Source organism: Meriones unguiculatus, chromosome 8 (assembly GCF_030254825.1).
Source record: "Meriones unguiculatus strain TT.TT164.6M chromosome 8, Bangor_MerUng_6.1, whole genome shotgun sequence".
Lineage (NCBI taxonomy): Eukaryota > Metazoa > Chordata > Mammalia > Rodentia > Muridae > Meriones > Meriones unguiculatus.
In genome coordinates this window covers 61,504,027-61,528,695 of record NC_083356.1, presented here as the reverse complement: position 1 = coordinate 61,528,695, position 24,669 = coordinate 61,504,027, and the positions used below count along the sequence as shown (strand labels likewise).

General features: G+C 44.4%; 1 protein-coding gene across 6 annotated transcripts in view; it reads right to left on the bottom strand.

The window, feature by feature from the left end:
* Positions 1–5,526: 5,526 nt before the first annotated feature.
* Positions 5,527–24,669, bottom strand: part of Dpys (dihydropyrimidinase) — a 74,110-nt gene continuing 54,967 nt past the window's right edge. The window contains exons 8-11 of one of the 6 annotated variants that reach the window (XM_060389517.1): positions 15,283–15,490; positions 9,217–9,417; positions 7,415–7,556; positions 5,527–5,939 (exon numbers count right to left, since the gene is read on the bottom strand). In XM_060389517.1, the coding sequence (XP_060245500.1) occupies positions 7,443–7,556; positions 9,217–9,417; positions 15,283–15,490 (523 nt within the window). In that variant the 3' untranslated portion in view covers positions 5,527–5,939; positions 7,415–7,442. Of the gene's footprint in view, positions 5,940–7,414; positions 7,557–9,216; positions 9,418–14,421; positions 14,710–14,759; positions 15,062–15,282; positions 15,491–24,669 lie in introns of those variants that run through there. The other 5 variants (XM_060389518.1, XM_021656468.2, XM_060389519.1 and 2 more) reach the window with 5 other exon arrangements.

The following is a 24,669-nucleotide window of genomic DNA, read 5'->3' as shown; positions in this document are numbered from 1 at the left end:
GTGCCACAGAACTCACTGTCTTTCTCGTCCTGCTGGGCTCCCACCGCAGTCTCTTCTCAGTCTGACATTGGCCTTGCTGTGTTTGCATCTGGCTCTGGATTGAGCATGTGATCCTCAGTGTGGATAGTATTGTGACTCGGAAAAAACGCCACATCACAAGTTCTCACCCCAATCCCAAGCCTCTGCACCAATAGACAAAAGCTGCAGCTTCCTCCAGTGGGGCAGGCAACGCCTCCGCTTCCTGGATCCACAGCTAACCTTCCTTTTTTTGCTCACGTTATTCCTCTGGTCCTTGGCATGCTCCTCGTAGCAGGGACCTTCTGTTTGACTGCAAGCTCATTCATCTATTTTTAACCCCGCCCAATGCTTTCTAACTGCTCTCATCTGTGTCTTCTCTGATTCTCAGTTCCAGAACAAGCGACTGGGCATGATGTCACATTGTCATCATAGCGCACTCACCAGGCTCTTATCGCTTTGTTCACAAATATCTTCTCTTTGGGGTCTTGTAACAGTGCAGTCAGGGAAGCAGAGGAAGCGTTATGGTCTCCAGTTCATAGATCAAGAAACTGAGGTTCAGGGATGGTAGAGTGATTCTCCCCGGGCTGCAAACACCCTGAGAAGCATGGGTACCAAGTCGTCTCCAAACAGCCAACTTGCCCATGTTGTATATCCTTATTGCAGGGGCACCATCACCCTCCTCACAAGCGTCCTTTCTTGTTGACAGGTACACCGGCATCCACTAAAGAACGTCAATAAACAAAACACCAAGATGCAGCTGCTTCTCTCCTTCGCCCCAGATCTAGGGACCTAAGCGCATATTCTAGGGTCCTAGAAGATGAAAGAATCTTTATCCTTTGTTGCCTACAAACAAAATGAAACAAGGCAGCGAGACTGTGGAGGCTTCCCTCCTCTCAGGCTGGGCCCTGAAGTTCCAGCCTCTCTACAGAGCTGCCTGCTGCACCTCCAGGAGCCCAGCCAGCCACTCCCAGATGCCTCCACGGCAGTGTTTACCCCCAGGCTTGTGCTCCTGTCTTCTCAAAGTGCTGTAAAACTCTCTTGTCTCTGCAGACCTGTACAGAGCAGTAAATATTGATCATAGGGGTGTGTGTGTGCTAAAGAAGGGGAAAAAAGCCTGCTTGCAACAAGAGTTCCCAAGACAAGAGAATTCAGTGAGATTGGCCCTGAGGTGTGAAGCCGCACAGAGTAATGTAAACCACTTAAGAAAACAGAACTTGGGGAAGTGGAGGCCGGGAGTGTGGATAACTCTTAACTCATTTATCTGTAGTGCAGAGAGAGACTGTGAGAGTCTGCAAGAACAGAGGTGCAGAAGGGGTAGGCTGAGGGAGCAGGGTGCACCCCAGAAGTCAGGTCAGTGGGAAATGGCTGGGTAATGAGCAGAGTGTGGCAGTACTTGCCTCCTTTTTCAGTCCCTTCCCAAAGGGGAGTGGCACAGCTGGATACTTTGCCAGGTGCTCCCTCACCCCCTCCTCACTCCCCTCCGGCTCTGTGCTGGCTGCTTTGTGTGTGCTCTCCTCTGTCTCACCGCGCCCCAGTGATTCTACTTCTGAGTCCATTTCCAGAGTGACTTGGTTCCTTGGCCTTGGTCCTTGCTGACTGATTGGACCCCAAACCCAGCGTTCAGAGCTATCCATCTTTGGATAGCTGTTCTCTTTTGGGTGGAAACAACTCCTTCATCTCTGAGATTTGTGCGCTCTTTTTGTGTCATGCTTTTTGCAACGGAGAAACACTTGACTAAGGAATACAGTAGAACAGTTATTTATTAAAAGTCTGGGGTTTGCATCTTAAGCCACCTGCCCACCAAATGGGTGTCAGTCACACTTCAGGAAATTACTAAACCTTTGAGTCTTGGCTTTCTCATTTGTTAGCTAAGGACAATGCCATCTCATAAGCTTGTAGACAGAATTAGGTGATGGAGTCACACAGAGCTTAGCCCTGGCACAGGCACATGATAAAGGCCTGATAGGTATTACATTGACTATCTATGAGCACAGTTAAGGTTTCATTAAAGAACAGCCCAGAGGTTCTGTGTTCCTGTGAAGACAACATTCTAGTATAACAGAAAACAAACAAACAAAACCCACCAAACTAAACCAAAACCAAACCAAACCAAACAAGAACAACAAACACAGTTTTAAAAAAGGCCCAGTTAATCTGCTCTACCCCTCCAGCTTTTACACAAACACCCTTGTCTCAGAGTCCCAGGGGTCAGGTCATGTGGTTTATATGGCTACAAACAGCACTGCCTCTCCATGGATGGCTCTGAAAGCAGATGCAGCCCCTACCACGAGCACAGTCATGATTTGCTGTGGAACCACAACTGTCTTCTCCTCTTTCCCTGCCTCTTAGCTCCAAGGTGATCCCGTTCCTTCAACACAGATTTCCTGAGTTCTTTCCATGCTATCCTGTGCAGCTGTGCAGGGGCCGTGGCATCCAAAATGAAGGGCTCAGCACGCTACAAGCAGCAGGTGCTGAATAAATGATGGCATGGTCGCTCTGTTTAAAAGACTTATCCACAAGTATTTTTCAGAAAGAAGTAAAGAGGGAGCATGGTTTGACAAAAAGAAATCTAATTATTATATTGTGTGCTTTCTTAGGGACTCAGTGTTTGGAGTTGGGAAAGAAGAGGGGGGAAGTTGTGTGGAGGAAGGAGAGGAGGGAGCCAGGGCATTACACGTAGTATCTTAGTTGTACTGGCTGGTTTTGTGTGTCAACTTGACACGAGTTAGTCATCAGAGGGGAAGGAGCCTCAGTGGAGGAAATGCCTCCATGAGATGCAGCTGTAAGGCATTTTCTCATTCGTGATCAATGTGGGAGGCCTCAGCCCACGGTGGGTGGTGCCATCCCTGGGCTGGTGATCCTGAGAACAGGCTGAGCAAGCCGAGGAAAGCAACACTCCTCCCTGGCCTCTGCCTCAGCTCCTGCCTCTAAGGTCCCAGCCCTGCCTGAGTTCCTATTCTGACTTCCTCCAGTGATGGACTCCAGATAAAACCTTTCCTCCCCAACTTGCTTTTTGGTCTTGGTGTTCCACTGCAGCATTAAAACCCTAACTAAGACATTAGTCTTTAGCCATTCTTACATAGAAAATCGCCTTAACTACTGAATTTTAATTTTATCAGTAGAAGAACTGAAACTTAGGACATTTATCAGCTGATTCAAATGCAGCTTTTGCAACCTTCCAGTCTTTGGCAAGTCCACAGTGCTACCTCTGTAATGTTATGGGACAAATTAAATAAAGACGATTAGGCATACAGCAGATCTTCTATGAAAGTGGTTTCTTAGGTGGATATAAAGAGAGGGAGAGAAAGGAGAGCCGGACATAGTGGGGGAAAAGAGAGAGGGAGGGGAGAGAGGAGAAAGAGAGAAGGGAAAAGAGAGAGAAGAGAAAAGAGAGAGAAGGGGGCGCCCCGATAGAAAAAGGGGAGAAGGCCAAGAGGCCAGGAGCAAGAGAGGGGCCATGTGTTGGGTTGTCCCTTTAAGGGGCAAGGTAACCACACCTTCCAGGTGTGGCCATCTGGCCAGTGACACATGATGACATCATAAGTTGCTAGGCAACGCAGAAGCAGGTTTAGGTCCAAACTCCTAACCACCTCTTCCATAGAAGATCCTGGGATGTGGCTGATTCGGTCTTTCATCTACTCCATGCTTCCAAATGTATCCCTGCTCACACTGCTCTTGATGTCCACATCCTGGCCATCATGCCCACACACATCTCCAAGATGGCTGAATGCCCTCATCTTGTGCCTGGAACCTCCTTTTCATAGCTTCCATTCTTCTGCCACCACGAAGGGGTTAGTACTGCCAAATGTGGTGAACTTCAAGGAGAGAACACAATAGCCAAGGCCTTCTGGAAGACTCAGCATATTGAGACTGTGTAGGCTTGGGTGTCACAGGCCTAAGGACACCCTATGGAGAGGATAAGTCTTGTTTTGTTTTGTTTTTTTCTTGTAAATGAGGGAACTGAGGTTTATGAAGATCAATCTTAAACTGAGGTGTATGAAAAGGAGCTTGGTCTCACAGCCTATCTAGAAAACACAAAGGGAGTTCCATATGCATTTCCAAAGACTTTGCTAGAACAGAAACCTGTAGTCACTTCCCTCTCCGTGTTGGAGCTGGGTTGGAGAAGACTTCAAAGTTTGTTTCTGCATCACTGAAGGCCTACTTATTCACTTCTTCACTTCTTCATCTTATTCACTTCTTCACTTATTCTACTTATTCACTTCTTCATCTGTATCAGCTGAAGAACCCAGCAGTTCTTTCACTTTCTCTTTTACTTAAAAATTAAAAAGTTTCTACTGAGTACTGACCGTCCATCACTGACCACACACTGTGCTGGGTGCAGTAGAGGTGGGAGAGGGAACCAGACAAGCGCCTCCTCCTAGGGGCTTGCAGCTTCTGGAGAGACAGAGAAGTGAAGCAAGCAGCTCCAGGAGTCTGTCCCTCAGCAAGTGTGTGCGGGGAGCAGGCTTCAGCACAGTGTGGATTCCAAAGTCTGAGGATGCCCACATTACTTACACAAAATGACACCATATTAACTCCCTGTGCTCACCCTCCCTTATATTTGATTCCTTTTATCTCCTAAAGTGAAGTAAATGCTGTGTAGAGAGTTGAGAGACTATATTGTTTAGAGACTCCTTACAAGGAAATAAAATCGACACTGTTTTGTTGAGACATTTTTGATCCATTGGCTGAATCCACAGACCCTGCAAATGCAGATGGTAGCTTCTTACTGCATGAGTGAGGCACAATGATAGGGTACATGTTGGGCCCCACCATGGAGATGCGTAAAAGAGGGACTTCCTATGGAAAGCTGCTGGGAGAGGGTGACATTTCGAGTGAACGTTAAGTTGTGTGTGAGGACTGGCTTCTGGGTGAGAGAGCAACCTACTTATTCACTGTCAAAGGACTCTGTTCTATTACAGAATTGTCAAGCAAAGTGCAGGATGGAAAAAATAATATAATGCCTTACGATATCTTTTAACCCGAGAAGAAAAGATTTGCAGTTTACTTGAGCTAGAAGCTTTCTCTTCAGGTGCAGCTTACCATCCTTTCTTAAAATTCATTCTCTGAAAGGGCAGTTGGGCTCCACTACCATTTGTTAAGGTGCCAGCACGTCCTCTCCTGGACTAGTTCATCAGAGTGTGGGTATATCCAAAGACAGCCCCCTTGGCCTGCCTACCCAGGAGAAGAGAGAGAAGCCCAGCCTTGCTGCACAAAGGGACCAAGACACAGGAAAGGCCTGGGGGGAACAACAGATCAACATGGCATCCTCACACAAATGCTTATCCCCTTCAATCCCCTCAAATCCTGAATCCGTCAATGTGATTGGATAGTTTCCTCAGGCTCTTAATGGGTGAATACTTGATTTGATTTCCTGGGACCCATCAAGTAAGGGACTTGACTTACAGGTGCTACTGATATACAAGAAATCATGTTCTCTTGTGAAAACCAATCCTCGGGGCCCTAGTCCCACCCACTAGGTAAAAAAAAGACATAGAACTCAGATACTAGAATACAAGATGAAACTCCCAATGTTTATTAATTGCAATGAAATGTAAAATCATAGTGCTATTTCAAGCAAACATAGCCATTAAAACAAAACAAACAAAACCTTTACACAGGAAGGTGATCTTTAAAAATCCAAAGAAAGAAATATAAAATAAGGAAAGATGGCATTTGAAAAGAATCGTCGATGAATTTTCATGTGGGCTTTCCATCCCAATAATATTCATTTATATCTTCAATCTTCCACAGCAACAAAGGCACAGTGAGGCAGACAGCTATTGCTTCTGAGAGAAAAATCAAAGAGGCCCAGAGCGATTATTTTTCTGAAAGATCTCGGGAGCTGAGATAACAGGCGCTTCTCCAGGGGCTGGCAGCATGGCGGGAGGGGAGCCTGGGAGCCTCTTCTCTGTTCTTGCCTTTGAAGAAAATAAAAGGCGCTCGGTGTAGTGCTCTCCCTCACAAAGGGAGACTGCATTCAGGCTAACACCAAGAAATGTTCTAATCAAAGTAAACACTAAGCCTTTTTCTACAGAAGCTCTAGCATGTGATCACACCCAGCATCGTTTCTTTCTCTTGCTAATCTCTGGAATTTTAAATATAATCTTTCTGAGTCACGTGAATAATTCCAGTAATGTGGAAATGACAGAAATACTGAAGCTTGAGGCTGGCATTGTTAAAAAAAAAAAAAGACAATGTTCAACAATGAGAGAGCAGGCTGCATGAAGGCCCAGGTCTCCACTATCCAGGGGCTCATTATCCACATCCCTGCTGTCACAAGGGTTAAGCAGGGAAGCATAGGTTGTCAAATGCGTGCAGTTCCTGAGTATGTAGAAGACCAGACCTGAGTCCAGCAGTGCTCCAGCTGACACACACACATATCTTCATCCATCGGGTCAGCTTCTAGTGGCAGCGTCTGACCCTTTGACATCACCCATGATAACTGTCATCTCTAAAGTTTACACTTGAGAAGTACACAATCAAGTTCCCAAGAAAACGACTGCAAAAGCGTCTCATAATGTTTTAGGTACGTTTATGATTTTGTGTTGGGCTGTAGTAACCTCTATCCTGTGACCCACAGGTTGTAGGATGGGAATGCCTGCCAGTGGAAGACTCTCTCAGATTGCTGTGTGTTGAAACAATTTAAAGAGGTAACCAGAATCCAGTAAAACCACCAAGTGGCAAATATGTGCATTTTACTAAGTGGGTGGAAGTGACATCACAGAGATGCTAAAACTGTAGCACTGACCTGTAATACAGATTTGGAAGAGAAGGAACAGAAAAAAAAAGAGGGAAAAGAAACTGGAAAAAAAATGGAAGTAGTAGGAGTTTCAAAACAGAAAGCTCCCCATCACAAAAGGCAGCAGTAGACAGACCAAAGTTCAGAAGTCTTTGCATACTGATATCTTCACTCCTCCAGAAACGAAGCATCAAATGCTGCCAAATACTTCTAGAAAACTGTTTCTCAAAAAGTTGTGTAACTTTCCCTTAGTTCCTCAATTTTATTCATTTTTCATGCATTCTAAATCATAGAACATAACTGCATTTACAATGCAAAGAATCATCTTTTTTCCACAAAAAGTTCTAGTTGGTTTTCAAATATTGCCCATGGAACATGCTTTTGGTACAGCTGGTCCGGCTCTCTGTCTGGCCTAGTCTAGAGCTTTGCACTCATAGATTGTCTAGGGCTCTTTTGGAACACTTCCTAACATTCTAGAGAATGAATCTTTAGTTAGCTCAAGGCCTGTTTCATCACTACTGCCCGTCAAATGTTCTAAGTCATCAGGGCCTTTATCAGGCCTCTGCTCTGCAGTTCTGACTCTTCAAAGGCTAGGGAAGAAAGATGCTAATTTTATGTGCTGATAACCATGTCCTGATACTCCGGAACACTTACGTGGCACTCGCTCAACCCCTGCGCTGGATCAGCAGTGGCGCTGCATCTTGGCTCCAGCGGCATCTTCTTTTGTCTCCCTGGATTTCAGTGTTATGACTTCTCCCTCGTAGGGCACACGCCTCACTGGCACAGGTGTGCAGGTCTGAAACAGAAGCCGTCTTGTTTCTCTCTTGTGCTCTACTCTCTTCTTGAGTTCCCAGTTAGCCATAGCTTTCTTATGAATTGCGATAGCAATAACCCTGTGAATTTACCATGTGCATCCTATGTCTTACTCCTGGCTCTCCCTCCTGGATGTCTTCTCTGAGGAAAGACCCATAAGCCCTTGGAGATAGAATAAAGTGGACAAAGTGCCTGCCCCTCAGGCTTGGGGACCAGAGTTAGCCCCCAAACACAGGTAAAAGCCAGGCAGCTGTGCCAGCTGCTCATAATTCCAGCCCCAGGAAGGCAGAGACAATTCCAGGGCAAGTTGGCTAGCTAGACTAGCTGATCCGTGAGTTCCAGGTTCAACTGAGAGGCCCTCCCTCATTAAAGAAAGTGGAAGAGTGACAGAGGAAGGCACATGGGGTCAACTTTGGCCAAATGACATGTGCACACGCATATGCACACTCACCATACACGTGCCCACACACATTCAAACATCCATGTACGCAAGCCAAAAAAAAAAAAAAAATCCTAGGAAAAAGAAAGCAGGCCAGGAAATGTTCCATCTGGCCTCACATTTTTGTAAGTTCCACACCGTTCCCTACAGCCCTTTCTCCCATTCTGTCTTTTCTTTTTCTTTTAAAGTGGTATTTTTACATATCTATTATTTTATATACTTATAAAATATATAAAATTCATTATTCTATGTGTATTGGTGTTTTGCTTGCATGTATGTGGCAGTGTCCACAGAAGCCAGAAGAGGACGTTGGATTTCCTGGAACTGAATTACAAATGGCTGTGAGCGGCCATGTGGGTGCTAGGAATTGAACCCAAATCCTCTGGAAGAGCAGCCAGTATCCTTAACAGCTGAGGCATCTCACCTGCCCTAACTGCCCTTTCTTCTTACTTCCATCCCAGGTGCCTATGGTCTCAGAGTGCTGCTTCTCTCTCTCTCTCTCTAGCACCTTTCATTTATCTGCTGCACAGGAGGATAATTTGCATGCATGCTTCATTTTCCTGGTTGCTTGGTGCATAAAAGACCTTCTGTAGAATCTCACCCCATCTGAGGCAACAGCCTCAGATACAGCTAATTCAGAACTTGAAAAGCATTCTGAACTTTATGAGCAAAAGAATTCATGAGAAGTAACTAAGTCATGATGTTTAAAAACATACACATAACTTCATTGCTGAATCTAGAGGTTGTCAGCTTCTGTGGTTACAAGTGTGGGTTCTAGATCAAGCTGGCCTGGGCTGTTCTTCACTCCTTGCTTCAGCTTCTTTGGTAGTAGCTGCGGTTGAGAAGCTGTGCTACTGCAGGGCTGTTCTAACAACTAAACATAAAGCATGTGGAATAGTGCCTAGTGCGGAATACAGCTTTAGTGAATACAGTAACAAGCAAAGACACACATAAGCACACACAAATTACTATGGGTCTCACATCGGTAATTCAAACTAATATATGGTAATGCTCAACAGTGTAGGCTTTGAAGGGGGCTGGATCTAAGTTGGAACTTTCTCTTTTTATTTTTTCTCTCATTATTTGTAAGAAACTGATTGAATGAATGCCTCTGGGTCTCTGCATCTTAACCCATGAAATGGTAAATAAAACCCATCTCTCAGAAACGTGAGAAGTTCCAACAGCAGACTCTTCTCTTACTCACAGAGCCAGGTGCAGACAGCCTTGGTTCTGGAACTTGAAACACCTTGGAGCCTCTGCCTTGTCCTACGTGGCCTGTCCTATCTCTGTCAGGGCTTTGCTTGATCCCCATCATGGCTTCCTTCATCTTGGTCCTGTCATCATCTTGAGACATCCAGACAGTGTCAGTCTCCCATATGTGCCACTCAAGTGATGCTCTGGTCACCTGGAGATCCCACATCTAGAAGTTTAAAATTATCTATGGCCTTGGACTCCATCCTTCGTCTCAGGTCTTCATCCCTACGCTTCTCCCTCTTATGGCTCTAGCTGCCATGCTAGGCTGGCCGGGCCACTAGGCAGTCTGTGGCCTGGCCGTCCCCACTGTGGTCACACCAGCCATTTCTCTGACCTGCCTGTCAGGTCCAGAATGAGGTTTTCCTGTTTATCTGCCTTAGAGGCTTCGGGTGAGGTAGGCCTGGTTATCTACAAGAACAAGAAAGGGCGGCCACTCCCACCCACATCGCCACCTTAGAAACAAAGCAAGCAGAGTCTTGCGACCCTGAGCTACACAGGCTTTCATTCTAATGGGCAAAGCTCTACCCTTCAGCTTCCCAGAACCTTTAGCCTTTTGATGTTTTCTTTTCCTTAGAGGTGGTTTGGGCAAGCTCTGTACTGGCTGGCCTTGTCAACTGCATCTCTGTGCTCTCTCCTCACCTCTGGCATCCTACTGTATATGCTTCTCAGAGCCTCAAGAGACATTCACTGTGACAAAATAGTGCTCATTCTGCAGCAGTCAATGCTAAAAATTTATTTTCTAAGTAAATGTAATCACCACATTTAGGAAATCGAGTCTTGATCCTTTCCTCTAGTGACAATGACAAAGTTCCATGTGAAATATGAAATACTAGCATAATACAGAACCCAGATACAACAGGACCAGGGATCGATGCTTGGGGATTATAGTATTGGTCACAGACTCCATCCCAGTGTCTCCTGCTGAAGGGATACGAGCATATTTAATTCTCAGCAGATTTTTAATGAAGTATAAAACACATGGGTCTGGATGAGACTGAGATGATCTGGGTTGGACATAGTGAGTGGATTCAAGCTCTTGCCTTCGGGACTTTTGTTCTCATTGCTCTGCCTCACGGGTAGCTTTCTCCAGCTCCATGGCTCTTTCTCTTTTACTTGTTCTCTGAAGGTTGAGCTCCCTGTGCATCAGCAGAACCCCTCTTTTATCTCTGTCTGACAGTTGCCTTGGTGACCCTCCACTTGGATTTTAAATCTATATTTGATGACTCTTAACTTGATCTCCAGCCTTCATCTCTTCCATTCCATATTCTTCTGTCCAAATAGCTAGAAAACCACAGCAGAGAGGCATGTAAAAGTGGGTCATGAACGAGGACTGACACAGTAGGAGCTAGAGTTGAAAGAGGTAGGTTGTGTGCCCTTTGGGATCAGTGACTGCTGGCTTACTGGTACCTGTATCCCAGGACCTTGAATCATGTCTGGTGAACAAGCACTTGTCAAATGAAGGGAGAATGCTTGGTTATTGGGCCTCTGGGAACATTTTATCATTCTGTTGAAAGCAACATTATTTAAAATTATTCAACAACTTTCTCAAGTTGCATCTCAAGACACGGGGGGCCTGAGGACACATCTGGTATGGGTCATGCCATCTCGTCAAGATGTGGCAATCACACCAGGGGTTTCCATCTCAATAGCACTATAATCATTCAAATAAGGTGGCTTGAAGGTAAAACATGTGAAAGGGTGTCTTAGGTGACATAGAAAGCAGAATTAGCCCCTCACTTCACAGAATATGGGTGGATTATTTTAGCAGATGAGAGTTCAATTTGAGTTCATAATATTTAATTATGATTGCCATTGTGATGTGTTAATAGAAAGAAAAATGAGAATTATATGCAGTTCTATGAATAAATGTTAATTGCAATCATCATTATAATATCTACATAATTACAGAAATGCTTTCTGGTTAGTTGATCAGGGAAGAGGAACCTGTAAACTGATGGAAAATGTGACTATATTATCTACTGAGAGAGAAATGAAGGGATGCTAGACTATGTGAAAATAACAAGAACAATAGAAATGACTCCTTAGACCTTAATGGAATGATTGATACCATGCCACCTACGGGGACCAAGATACTCAACTATCCACAAAAACAACAGAAACTCCAAATGCCAGGCAGCACATACTGGCCTGACCCCAAACAGGCCAAATGAACGACAGCACCGCGAGAGTGAAATCCAGCCAGCGAAGTCAGAGGGCATTAGGACACACTTAGCTGAGCCACCCAGTGGCATCCAATGGGTCACTGCAATGTGGACAGCCCCTGGACTCAACAAAAGAGGGCTCAGCGGTGAAAACATGCATGCTTTGTGACTCTTAAAATATGCTGTGAACTATTGCCCAAGGACAGAGCAATGACGTTGAACCCTCTCCCTTTGGAGTGAGCTCCCCTGTTTAGGTTTGTCAGCAGAAGGGGAAGTGAGACCCCTGCTGCAGAGGGAACAGTGAGACCCTGAGAAGTAGGAGGCTGGAGCTGTGCACTGAGCAGGGTTGGCACTGGTGATTAATGTGCTTGGTACTGAGCCCCATTTCTTAATCTATAAAACAGGGTCACCTCCATTAGTCTCCAGGGTTGTCAGAATTGAACTATGACAGCTAATTGACGGTCAGTAAACATCACTGGCCGAACATTATTGAATGGTCAGATAAAGCAAAGACAGCACAGGTTGGGTGCCCCTCAAAATGCTTGAGACTAGACATCTTTTATATTTTGAAGTATTTTTGGTTGGGCATTCCTAGCTATAAAATTTGACATTTGAAGTTTCCCAGTGTTTCAAGCCAATGCTTAAAAGGGTTTCAGATTTTGGAGCATCTCAGATCTAAGACAAAGCTCCCTTTGTGTAGTAGTGGTCTGGTAAACTTTAACCGCAAGCCCCGCTCTCTCTCTTCCGTCCCTCCTTAGCACCCCAGGTGTAGCACTTGCCTGTTTCCGGTATGCAAATGTGTCCTTGCATCTGCTTTCAAGCTGCCAAAGTGACGTCAGTGAGTGAGGACTGGACAGAGATGCTCATAAGCATCTCTTTGATGCCAAAGAGCTAGATCCAGCATATTCCCCACCTTCGCTTATTCTGAGCCATCAATCCAGCAAACCAGGACTGTATGGCAGGTGGTGACACAGGCGAAATGACTTCCTCACACTACCACCTTGAGAAAGGCATTGATAAACTAGAGTGTTGGAAATGGAAAATACCCATTTCAAGGACTGAGTCAGTCACCCACTCAATTTTCTCTTATCTAGAAAGAAAATTATGCTTATCGCTGCAAAGATACAAGGCAGTTTAAAAGCTTTGGCAGCAGTATTCTGAATCCATGTATTTCTCCAGGAAGCTGCTCTGATTCTCTACAAAATGCAATGTGACTGTGTTCTCCAGAAAAGGTGGTGGTTGCTTAACACCGAAGACAGAAAATAACTCAAGGAAGGCTCAGACTGTCAATTTTTTGTTGAAAATGATAGTACCCTAAATAAAGAAAAACTTCAGGGATATAAGCCATTTGAAATTAAGGAGCTTTTTGTGTTTGGTAAAGAATTAGTAATATGTAATTTGTTCTTTCAGGAAACTTAAAACAACCAAGTTTATGCTACTTTTCTCTTTTTCTTTTATTTCTTTCATTTTTCCTTCCTCCCTGTTAAAGCTGTTCCTTGAATAGCTTTTTATGTAAAATTTAAGTATTTCCAGTGTCTCATCTTCTTATTTAAAAAGTTCTGGGAAAGATTAGCTGCCTATAGTACAAAATCATCCCCTTCCCTTTAGATACATGGCCTTTCATTTTGTACTTAAATGTTTTTAATATATATTTTAAGAGTACAAATAAAATATTTGCCTGCATGTATGTCTGTGTACTATGTGCAAGCCTGGTTTCCTGGGAAGGCTAGCAGACTGTCTCAAACCCCTTGGAACTGGAGTTACAAAGGAGCCACCACATAGGTGATGGATCTTAAACTGTGAACCAGGGTCCTCCAAAAGAGCCATGAGTGCTCTTAACTGCCAAGCCATCTCTCTAGCTCCAACCATTACTTGTTTTAAAAAGTATTTCTTTTTATCTTTATGTGTACGTCACATTGGTGAAGGTACCCATGGAAGCTAGATGAAAGCATCAGATCCCTTAGAGCTGAAGGTACAAGAGGTTGTCAGCCATCTGATGAGACTGTTGGGACCAGAACTTGGGGCCTCTAAAGGATTGGCAAATGCTCTTAATTGCTGAGACTTCTCTCCTACTCCTGAGCAAGCCTTGAATATTCTGCTTTTTAATCTTTAAAAGGAGGGAAGGCGTCCACCTTGCCTCAGTGTGCTGAGGCAGTCAGTCCTCAGCCTTGTAGTTTGTCTTCAGGAATGCTCACTCATTTAATGTCATAACTGTTTCTACTGAGCACTCAAACCAGCAGAAACCCCTGAGTCCTTGCAGTTACCACCTGTCACCTGTCAGGGTCAACATTTCTAAATTAACACCATCTTAAACGTCAGTGTTGATTGAGAACTATAGAGGCAGGGTGTGGCTCAGCAGAACACAGGCCTAGGATGTGTCCTACCTGTCACCCAGCATGGAAGAAGAGGAAGAAGAAGAAGAAGAAGAAGAAGAAGAAGAAGAAGAAGAAGAAGAAGAAGAAGAAGAAGAAGGTAAAGATAAAAATAGATTTATGATATTTGGGAGGAACTTAAAGTATTTAAGAGCACTGGTTTACCTAAGCAAAACCTTAGGAAATTATTTGAAAAGTGGAGGTGTTTTATGTGATGGACTCTAGGAATCCTCAAGTAAAATAAAATCACAAGCCATTAGAAAAGAAATTAGAGAGACCATAAGAACTAAACAAAATGAGTAGGAAAACAGCTAGAGAATTCTGGGGAGCAGAATACACATTTGAAAACTGGAAAGAAAAGACTTTCTGGAAGGAATCCGTGCATTAGGACCCTGTGGGGCTGAGCATGAGTGAAGCCTGCAGGGGGTGGGAGAGGGGGAGCAGATGTCCACACCCTTCCGGGCCACCACACAGCCCTGGGCAACTTCATTAGTGCAAACAAGGGCTCAGGCTTGCCTCCCCTCCCTCAAAATACATAATTCTAAAATTTCCCATCTGAACTTTTTAAAACAATATTTTAGTGCATTTAAAGCTGTACCAATGATGCATGAAAATGCAAGATAAATTAAAAACAAATACTTTTTTTTTTTAATCACCGAGTGGTTACAAAGATTGTGGGCCTTTGCTACAGAATAAATTATCAAAATGGGAACACAAAGAGACTGATTTTTATTAACTCACACGTAAAACTCTTATTTGTGGTTGAACATGTCCAGTTTCCAGGTGAGAAAGCAGAGCCCAAAGATGACGAGAACTTGCTCCTGGCCGGGGAACTTGCCAGGCAGTGCTGAGGCAAGGGGGAGCTCATATTCAGATCTCTCTTCTCCAAATTCTGATGCAGATTTTTAGCTAAAGGGAGCACAATTCTTCAGGCAGAGCTGCTGAGTGAAGAACTCCCAGTAGTGTGCAGTCAGGCAGGCCACGCCTCCCACAGCAGCTCCTAACCAATGACTGGTGCCATTTGGAGGTAGGCAACCCAGAGACTCAAAGATTCTCCCTAAACAGAGCCCAGCGTGGTCTGGAGCTGTACAGCCATCCAGAATGCATGCCGCATTTTCCTTGGCTCTCAGCGTTTCCCTGGGCTCCTTTTTACTTTCTCTCACAGGTGTCTCTGACAAACCACCCTCCCCAGCAGCTTGATCCATCTGGATGCCTGGTTCTTGGCTAACACAATGGTGAACAGGACACCCAAGGCCCTAGCCTGACAAAGAAAGAGAAGAAGACTGTAACAGACGACACACCTGCAAACATCCAGCTAGGCATTCTTTGGTTGATAGCTGGCTTGTGCCTGCGCTCTCGAGTCAGTCTGGACCCTCCAGGAGCATGCTAGACCCGCTCTGACATGATGGCACCACCGTGAACAGTAAATAACCAACCCGACAGCCAGGGCGGGTAGACGCCCCGGGGCCTAGTGTGGCTCACCTGGTCTCGCTGCTTGATTCGCCTGTAAACGTGCTCAGCAAACGCTTTGCGCGGAATAAACTTCCCATGCCCCGCGGTGACGCTGAGAAGGCCTGCTTCATACACCACTCTGCCTCTTGAAATAGTCACCAGAGGCACGCCATGGCAGACCATGCCCTCGAAGATGTTGAAGTTAACGGCCTGGTGGTGAGTTTGGGCTGAGATCCTCCTGTGTTTGTAAAACCAAAACAAGGCCGGGTCACCATTGGCTCATGTGTACCAGGAGGCGGCCAGAACAGAACCGACCACTCACATGTTACCACGAAGTTATCGGATTCTTGAGGAGAACCCAAGAGACCACTCTTTAAGACTACAAATGAAGACTGGGGTAGGGACCGCCTGTCATTTTGATTTTCTTAAAAGCATTCCAAAGAAGAGCATCTCCCCGACCCCTACTTTTTAGTTCTAAGGCGTTCCAAGCACAGATGAGCGTGTTGGCCCCATACTCAGTTCTTCGCAATGTTGTTGACTTTGACAGATACAATTGAGGCCCTCTCCATACTCCCTTCCGAATCCCATTCTCACTCCTGCCTTCCAGGGGAACTACTTTTTGGCAGTTATTAAATTGAATTTGTTGGTTATCAGGGAAAGTAATACACTTTGAAAAATTTCCCCTGGTCAATGGCAAAATTAGAAAATTTTGAGAACAATTTGATGGTAAAATAACCACTTAGCACTTTGTATCACATATTTTCATATTCATTATCAATCCCAGTAGCTCATTTTAATTTTGCTTTTTACATTGACAGATACAACTACGTACTTGCTGTGGGCAGCTTGTTATTTTAATGTAAACACTATGGACTGACTAAATAGCTAGGTACCTGATACAGTTTTTGGAAAGAGACTTTATAGCCACTGTGTGACTGCTTCCCTGCCTAGAGACCCAGGAGCGAAACTGCAGGGTCATAGGTGCTTGCATGCTACGACAAAAGGCTCTTGCAGGTGGGGACTGTTGCAAAGACCGCTGCTGAGAAGGAGGAAATACAAATATAACCATAACTTTGCATTCTGAGGAGGAGGGAAGGGCTTGTTCAAGGTCTAGTTACTGAATAGGAAAATGAAGACATTAGGCCTAGACTTAGGCATAATAAAATGTATGTTGGAGAGAAAGTATTAAAAGAAAGGAAAAGCCAACGAGGAGGCAACATAGAAGATAGCCAGACTTTCAGGTTAGAGTGATGTCTGTGGCTCTTACAACGTTTGTCAAATGTTCCCACAGCCTGGGCACCACCTTCTGACAATTCACGGCCACAGTTCTGTGGTTCCTAACTGTAGGATGCTGCATGAACATTCTTCAGTACTCCTGGAGACCCTTGCTTCTGGTGCAACTGTCAGACCAATGCCAGAAGCATTGGAGGAGGAGGAAGAAGAAGAAGAAGAAGAAGAAGAAGAAGAAGAAGAAGAAGAAGAAGAAGAAGAAGGCAAGTCCTAAACTTTTACCAGCTGAAAAAATCTAGCAAAATCAAACTTAAAAACAAGCTTTAAAAATGCAATTTAAGCAGCAAAGCATTTTCAAAACCAGAGGAGATGAGGGCAGGCTGTAGATGCCACTTCTGGGAAATGCATTTCATTGGAGGACTCAAAGGACAAAGGGCTTTTTAAAAAGATCACAAGAAAAGAGGATGGTATGGCTTCCTTTTGATGGTATGGCTGAACCGCTTATAACTGATGAAGGATTTAGGACCAAGAGCATCTTTCCTCATGTGAGATCCTTCTTCTAGACCAGCCTTCATCTGGGTTAAGATCACAAGTATCAGTACAATGATACAAGTTAAGATCTGATTTTTGTGGTGTTTCCAAAGGTGTTTAAGATAGACATTTTTATATAGAATGAACACTGTTAAATTTATATTGCAAAATAAATAAAGTTTAGCAGTAAAAAAAAGTGGACTGATGGATTGGTAAAGTTGCTTTCTGAAGAAGGTAAAATGGTTAAAAAGGCATGCTGATGGATAGGGCCTGCAACACACGGGGTCTGAGATCTGAAAGGAAGAGTGGACACAGGCCCCCACCTCCAGAAGCAATCTCCAACTGATAAATGAAATCTCCATTTGTAAGTGAAAATGTATTTTTTTCCAAGGGAGTCTCACTGGGGAAACAAACTATTCTTAAGGCCGACAGAAACCTCTGGAGGAGCTTCCCTATCTTACAGTGTCATAGCAGGGCCGTTTCTTTCTAAGTTTTATCTTATTTTTATTTTATTTTATTTCTTCTCTCTTTTTATCCTACAGCTTCTTTGTGTATATATCATGGTGTCCAGTTTAGTGTTTTCTGGGATTTCCGAGCGTGGGAATGAGTGAGTCTCTGCATCAGTGCCTGTGCCTTTTCTTGAGTTATTTTTCTTCTGTGTTTGTTTGTTTTGTGTTATTATGATGTTTTAATTTGTATTTTATTTTTACTATCCCTTCAAAGCCTGCTGTTTTCTAGAGAGAGACAGAAAGAAGGTGGACCTAGGTGGGAGGAGATTTGGTGGAAACTGGGAGGAGGATAGAGAGGGGAACTGTAATCAGGATATATATTGTGAGAAAAAAAATCTATTTTCAATAAAAGGGGAAGATTAATGCTGATGAAATAATAATTAATTTCAAAAGAAAAGAGGCTTGAATTGAGGGAGAGTAAGGAGATGAATATGGAAGGGTTTAGAGGGAGAAAGGGAAGGAGAAATGTGCTAATCAAGTTATAATCTCAGTTTTTTAAATGCATACTGAAATGGCTTTGTGGAGTAAAGGAATGGGAGGGAAACAAGGGAAAGCGTGAAGGCGGGAACCTCTGAAATTAAGGAAAGCTGACAGGGAAATATGAGCTACACAGCAGCAGCCATTACGACATTGGCTGCTCTACTGAAAAGCTGAAGCACAGTAATTGCCCATTGATTGTTCAATAGGACGTTTGACATTTGTGAAAGATGAGAAGTAAGAATATTCTAGGGGAACGAGAACATTTGTATTAAGTAGAAAGAAACAGGCTGGGAGTGCGTTTCCTGACTCTAGAAAAACAAACAAAAGCAGGCACACATGGGCAATTATGAAAGGACACACTGGGGACATGGTTCTGGAGGGCTCTGCTTCTCACACTGTTCTGTGACTTAAAGTCGGGATTTTAAAGGGAGGCTCACACAGAATCAGATTTCTCTTACTTCACACCAAGCAATAAAGGTCATTACTATTATTTTTCTCACCCTCGGGGTTAGCAAGAGGAAGGCAGCGATTAGACCATCTAAGCGATTCCTTATTATAAGGCATTATATAAATGCATCCACAATAACACAAGGTGTAAAATCTAGGCATTATCACCAGCAGCTAAAAGAATTGCTTCCACTTTCACAAGGAAGGAGTCTGACAGGGCGTCATCATCGGCACCCAGCTTTTCCCTCCCAGCCAGAGCTGGAATTCTGCGGTTCTCAGAAGTGTTCACGTCTGCATCTTGTATGATGGTGAGCCTGAATGTCCTCCTGAATTCTATTCTCTCTCTCCCTGAAACCTGGCCTGTGTTCTCACAAAGAAATGATAAGTAGGGCAGTTGATTGCCCTGCTTTAATTATCACACAATACAAACCTCTCACTAGATCCCATGAAAAGCCAAGATTGCTCTGAATAAAAGACAAATAGAATTGGGGTTCCTAGATTCCGACCCCAGCTCTGGCAAAACTGACTCTTTCTTCCCCTGTAGCTTCAAATTCTGAGTTTCATTTTGTTCCATTTTTTTATTTTTGCATTTCTGGGGATGGAAACCAGGACCTTGCACATGCTGAGTCATTACCCCACTAGATCCCAGCTCTAATCAGAAGGCATTATCAGGATCTCTTGAATGTTTTTTCGATCTGGCTCTTTTCCTAGTATACACTCTAAGTCACAGAACAGGTTGTTTGGTGCTCATCAGCAGTGGGTGCTTAATAAACATGAAATGGCCAAACCACAGGATTGCAGGATTTTCCTATTGCTTATTCAGGTCAGCTTTATGTCACTCCTTGCTGACATGATTGTTCTGAAAACAGAACATTGAATTAAATAAGAAGTGAACACACAGTCCAGGAGTTCTGGTGAGTGCTGAACAGTTCTGGAAGTGGTACGCGTTAGTTAGTAATACTAAGTAAAGGTGTGTGGCTCTCGTCCTTAGTGGCATCTTACCCTTCACATGAGATGGGTTCATGGACACCAGCAGCACTTGGCAATAACAGTATCATCAGCCATAAGCGTCAGCTAAGTCTCCATCCTCCATTTCTCCAAGGTTGATTCTGATGCTGAGCTGTTTAAGAACTTGCCCAAGGCTCACAGTTCCACCCAGAGACACTGCAGGGGTCAGGAAACTCTCCTCTGGTGTAGAGCCCTGCTGTCTCACTTACTTTTCTGATTAGATACCTTGACAAAAGCTGCTTAAGCAAGGAAGCACTTACTTTGACCTCTGAGATTTTGACAAAAATCTCCCTTTCATGGCCATCTCCAAATTATAAGTCTGAAGTTCTTTTGAATGTCAAGTCTGGGTCACCTGCAAGCTATCCCTTCAAGGGGCTCTGGACAGGGGGGAGTGCTCTGCATGGTCTTCCGGCCTCACCTAGGACTGCTGTCACAGCTGCTGGAAGCAGCTACTCCAGTACCACCCTACATCTTCATTCCATTGCCACGTGGCCTCCCTCAGCTTTTCTAAGTTTGCAAAAGGAGCTGCCTTTAGTGTGAAGGTCAGAGTTACAATCTCCTCTGCCAGTCTGGTCGGTCCTATGGTGTGAATAAGCGGACAATGTTGCAGCAAGGACAAAGACAGTGCTGCACATGTCCTGGCTTTGACTCCAGGGAAGTCAAGCAACAGTAACTGGTGAAGGTCAGCAGTCTGGGGGCAGCTGGAGAAGGCCCTGTGTGTCTTCATAGTGTGCTCAGCTCTTAGGTGGGACCCACACACAGACCCAGGGGTGTGGTGAGCCCTGCAGCACTAACCCTGAGCACTCTTCTTCCATCTGCTAAGGTCAGAATTCCAGACTTCCCTGAAGAAACCTCTTTTCCTTGCTGGAGAGTCTGGTGAGACTCAGCCATAGCACCCAAGAGATGGAAGGGTATGGCTTCTTTCCAAGTAACAAGAACTGAGATGTTTAAAAGGTGCAATCCCACACACAGACCACACCCTGCTATAGGCTGCTCCATGATGCCCTGGACTCTCTCCTTTCAAAGAGTGAGAGAGCTTCCGAGTCCCCCTTGACCTCCCATGGGCTGTATTTTTCCTATCAGTGAGCAGTTACTATTGTCAAAGACTGACGGAGAGCGTGTCCTTAGGAGAATAATCAGCTAATGAAGAGCTATGCATGCCATATTTATCACAGCACAATTCACAGCAGCCAGGTTACAGAAGCTGCCCCAGTGCAGTCAACAGCCGAAATGGAGCCAGGAGACCCCGCGCATGTGCACAGCAGAGTATTGCCCAGACACGAAGAAGGACAAACTACTGAGAGACTGGACACAAGTAGAAGGCATTAGGGTAAGTGGAATAAACTCAGCACAGATGCCTCACAGCTTCTCTTAGAAGTGAAGCTAAACAAACAAGTGTTGACGTGAAAATAGAATTGTAATCATCAGCTATTGCACTGGTGCAGACAGGCAGAAAAAACAAAAATCAACAATGAGGCTGAATTTGACCAACACGGGCTATGTAAATGTAGGAAACTTTACGCCAAGGACTATTTATATGAGCAATTACTCTATAGTAATTTTTTAAAAAAGATTGCATGGATATTTGTTGGCGGAGTGCAAATAGCCTAAATGGAGAAGAGAGTTACAAGCAAATCTGCCTGGGGATGGCTGCAAATGGAGGCAAGGTCTCACTCCACTGTGAGAGGAGAACTGCCAGGCCACACTGTGAGGTGTGAAGGTTTGTTCACACACAACCATCTCTTCACTGACCAATAGCTGTCCCAGATGCTCAGCGATTAGCACCCTTCTCTCCCTGCAGTGAACTGGGTCCCCAGGTTGTTGTCTCCTCATTAGCAGATTCACAGTGAACCAGGGGGAAGCTGACCTTTGTCACCCTTAGCCTGTGTCACAGCAGTCACTGACAGGTCTCACTATGAAGGGGGGTGTCACCCCTGTCTACTGATTTATACATATCTAAGGCTGATGAAGCCCACAGGGAAGCAAGGCCTCCAGGGTAACATTAATCTACTTTCTGACTTAGTCAATAGCTTTGACGCCACTCACATCACAGCTGCAGGAAAACATTCTGTCCCTTTGCAAATGGCTTTCTATCAGCCAGCCAGCCGCCTGCTCTTGTAGATGAGAAGATCACCGAAGCAAAGCCACAAAGCTGCCTACGCAGCAGCCTCGCCTCTGAGCATCCCGAGACATCGCCGTGGAGGAAGGGGCATTCCTCAGAGCACTGTGGATCTTCCTCACTCCAGAAAGTGGCTTGTCTAGGCTTTCTATTGCATTCTTTCTAACGCCTTCATTTTATGCATGGCATGGATGGATTCCCATGAGATTGCCAGGAGAACCAAGATACAAAAAGAAAGTCAATAGAATTATCACAGTGCTATTAGTGGCGTCTTTAAAAGCATAACTCATTTCTCCACAATACGAAACCTTGTATACCCAGCATGAAACAGGAATAGTTCATTGCTAAATCTTTTCTGTCACTTAGGAGGTAGGTGCAGTTCTTATTCCTGTGTACTATGAAGGAAGCTGAGGCATAAAAAGGGTTAATACTTCATTCATGGTACACAGCCTACATTCATGTAGCAGAGGTATGGAGATGAGATTATATATATATATATATATATATATATATATATATATATATATATATATATAAAATGAACTGCATCTTTGTCTTTAGAAGCTGGGATCCCGCCACTGGGGAAAAACTGCCCTTCAAGCTTTATGAGGAGCTCTGCAGAAAGTGCACAGTTGTTGAAACTCTCTTCAACCCAAGAAATAAATGGGAAGCCACTCCTTTGCATCCTTCTTGGTGCCTCTTGGTCTGTTTTCTGTGTGGTATCAAAGGACTTCAGATGGTAGTAAATTTTCCTTTGCTGGAATTGGCAAGTCATTCTCAGCGAGATCACAGCACAAGGGTTTTGTTTTTCTGACACGTGTTCCAACTGTCTATTTGAAACTACGTCCTCTGTCAGCTCTGTGGACATGACAAGTTATATAAATGGGGAGCAGAGCAGGCACATCCCTGCGAACACTAACTGGCGCTACTTCAAGTACACTGTCATTATTAAGCAAAGTTGCTGCTCACTGCACCCATCAATCTTCTTCCCTCTAGTCAGACTTCTGCATCAGCTTCCCACAGGAAAGAAGATGGGAATCGCTTCAGCCACATTATTAATCTAAATTGGACAATAGCTTGGAACTCTACTGATACTCGATGATGACGAAACATTTAATGCGGGTTCCTAAAGATGCTGCCCAAACATTGACTTAGAGGAATAAACGGATCCTGTGCCCCGCTCTTTTGCTTCTGGCTGAAATATAGGTCGTAGACGGTGGTATAGATCACGGTAGCATAAATTGTGCTAGACACTAGAAATCTGACCTTGGTAAGTACTGTGTCCTTCACCCATGTCCCTCACTCAGCACTGAACATCTAGAAGACATTTGTCTGCATGCTTATTTATATGAAAGTAAGTTATTAGCAAATGTCTGTGTTGCTACTTAACATAAATACTGCATATTTTAATCACTAGCTTTCAGAAAATGAGAAACTAAAAATAATTTAATGTTGTGAAGAAATAGGAATTGAATGCGAGCCAGCCAAGCTGGCAGGATACAAGGAGGCATGTCCCATGAATACTGAACAGGTAAGTGCTCAGAAATGAGAGATGATTATTGGGTTTTGAAAGGCTAGTCTACTGGCCAGGCCAGTCAGTAAGCGCTAGAAATTGCTTCCTGGGGCAGCTGTGGAAATGGCTTTCCTGGGGGAGGAGGGCTGCTCCACCTGTGACTAGATGACATCTCTTGACATAGTCCCCAGGCACAGCCTGACTGGGAAAGGATTGGTTTCTCACACAGGTGTGGATGGGGCTAAAGCCACGCAGCGCTCTTCTTAAGAGTACCCACGAGCCAGGCAGCCATGGAAACAGAAGATGGGGGCAAGAAACAGCTTAGGAGTTCAAAAATCACTCTTCTCTTTTGATGGAAGAAGATGACCTATTTTTCCTCCACTCTCACCACAGGAGACAAAAACAACAACAAAAACAAAAAACAAAGTGAGTGAGCATAACTTCTGACAGAGGAACACTAGAAGAGGGCACGGGACAGGTACACACAGGCAGATAACCAGAAAGCTAAAGAACTGGAGGAAATCCGCAGAGGGTCTGCAGCAAAGACAAGTGGATAATGAGCTGGAGAGAGCCTATGGCCTATATTACTGAGCTCCGAGTGCTAAACATGGTCTCTTTATTCCTTTCATGCAATGTTTGGGCAGCATTTTGGTGGAATTACATTAGCTATTTGTCATCTAACTAAGGAGCAATAGAATTCCAAGCACCTGTCCACTTTAGATTATAACATGTTTGAAGTAAGACTTAACACAATTAGCTCACCGAACCTCCCAGTAAGCATGTAATGGAAAATTCTTAGCATGCTCATTGAAGCTGGAAAACCTCATCCAGGGAGGAGACTTATATGCGCCTCCATCCACTAAGCTGCCTAGCTACTCTTCAGAATCCTGGGAACCGTACCTTTACAAGGAGACATTACAGGCCTGATATAGGGAGGATCTTCAAGATTCCAGCTGTAATGATTTAAGATGGGAGCAGGCAATTCTGACCAGAGGCAAACAGTTGTGCAAGAGGCAAAGGTAGGTCTCTGAACTCTGTGGGAGACTGCCATTTGTAGGCATATGATTATTGTGTAATTCAAACGCTGATTTCTGCACCCCCATATCTGGTTGCAATCCTTGTTCTGAGAACCTCCTGTCTCAATGTTGTGTAAACACTGTTCTCCAATTGTCCCCTGATATGCCAATAAAGCAGCTGGCCTGATAATAGGGCTGGATTTCCTGCCAGCCAGGGGAGGAAGAGTTAGAGGAGCAAGTAGGGTATTTGTGTGCTGGGTAGAGGTCTAGGAGACATCAGAAGAGGAGACGGAGCAGAGAAAGACACAAAGTGCAAAATCTTGGGGATTTTGACAAAGAGGAAGCCAAGGTAGCTTAGAGGGTGAAGAACAGAGTAATGACTGCTCAGTTATTGTATTGTAAAGCTTACAAACAAACAATATAATAAAGTCTCGATTATTTGTGTGATAGCTGGTTGAGAAAGAAACTGATAAACAAACACAATTTTATAAAAATAACACTAACAGCTATTCACCAGTGAAAAGCTGCTCACTTAAACCTCATTGCAGGCTGTGCACTCTTACC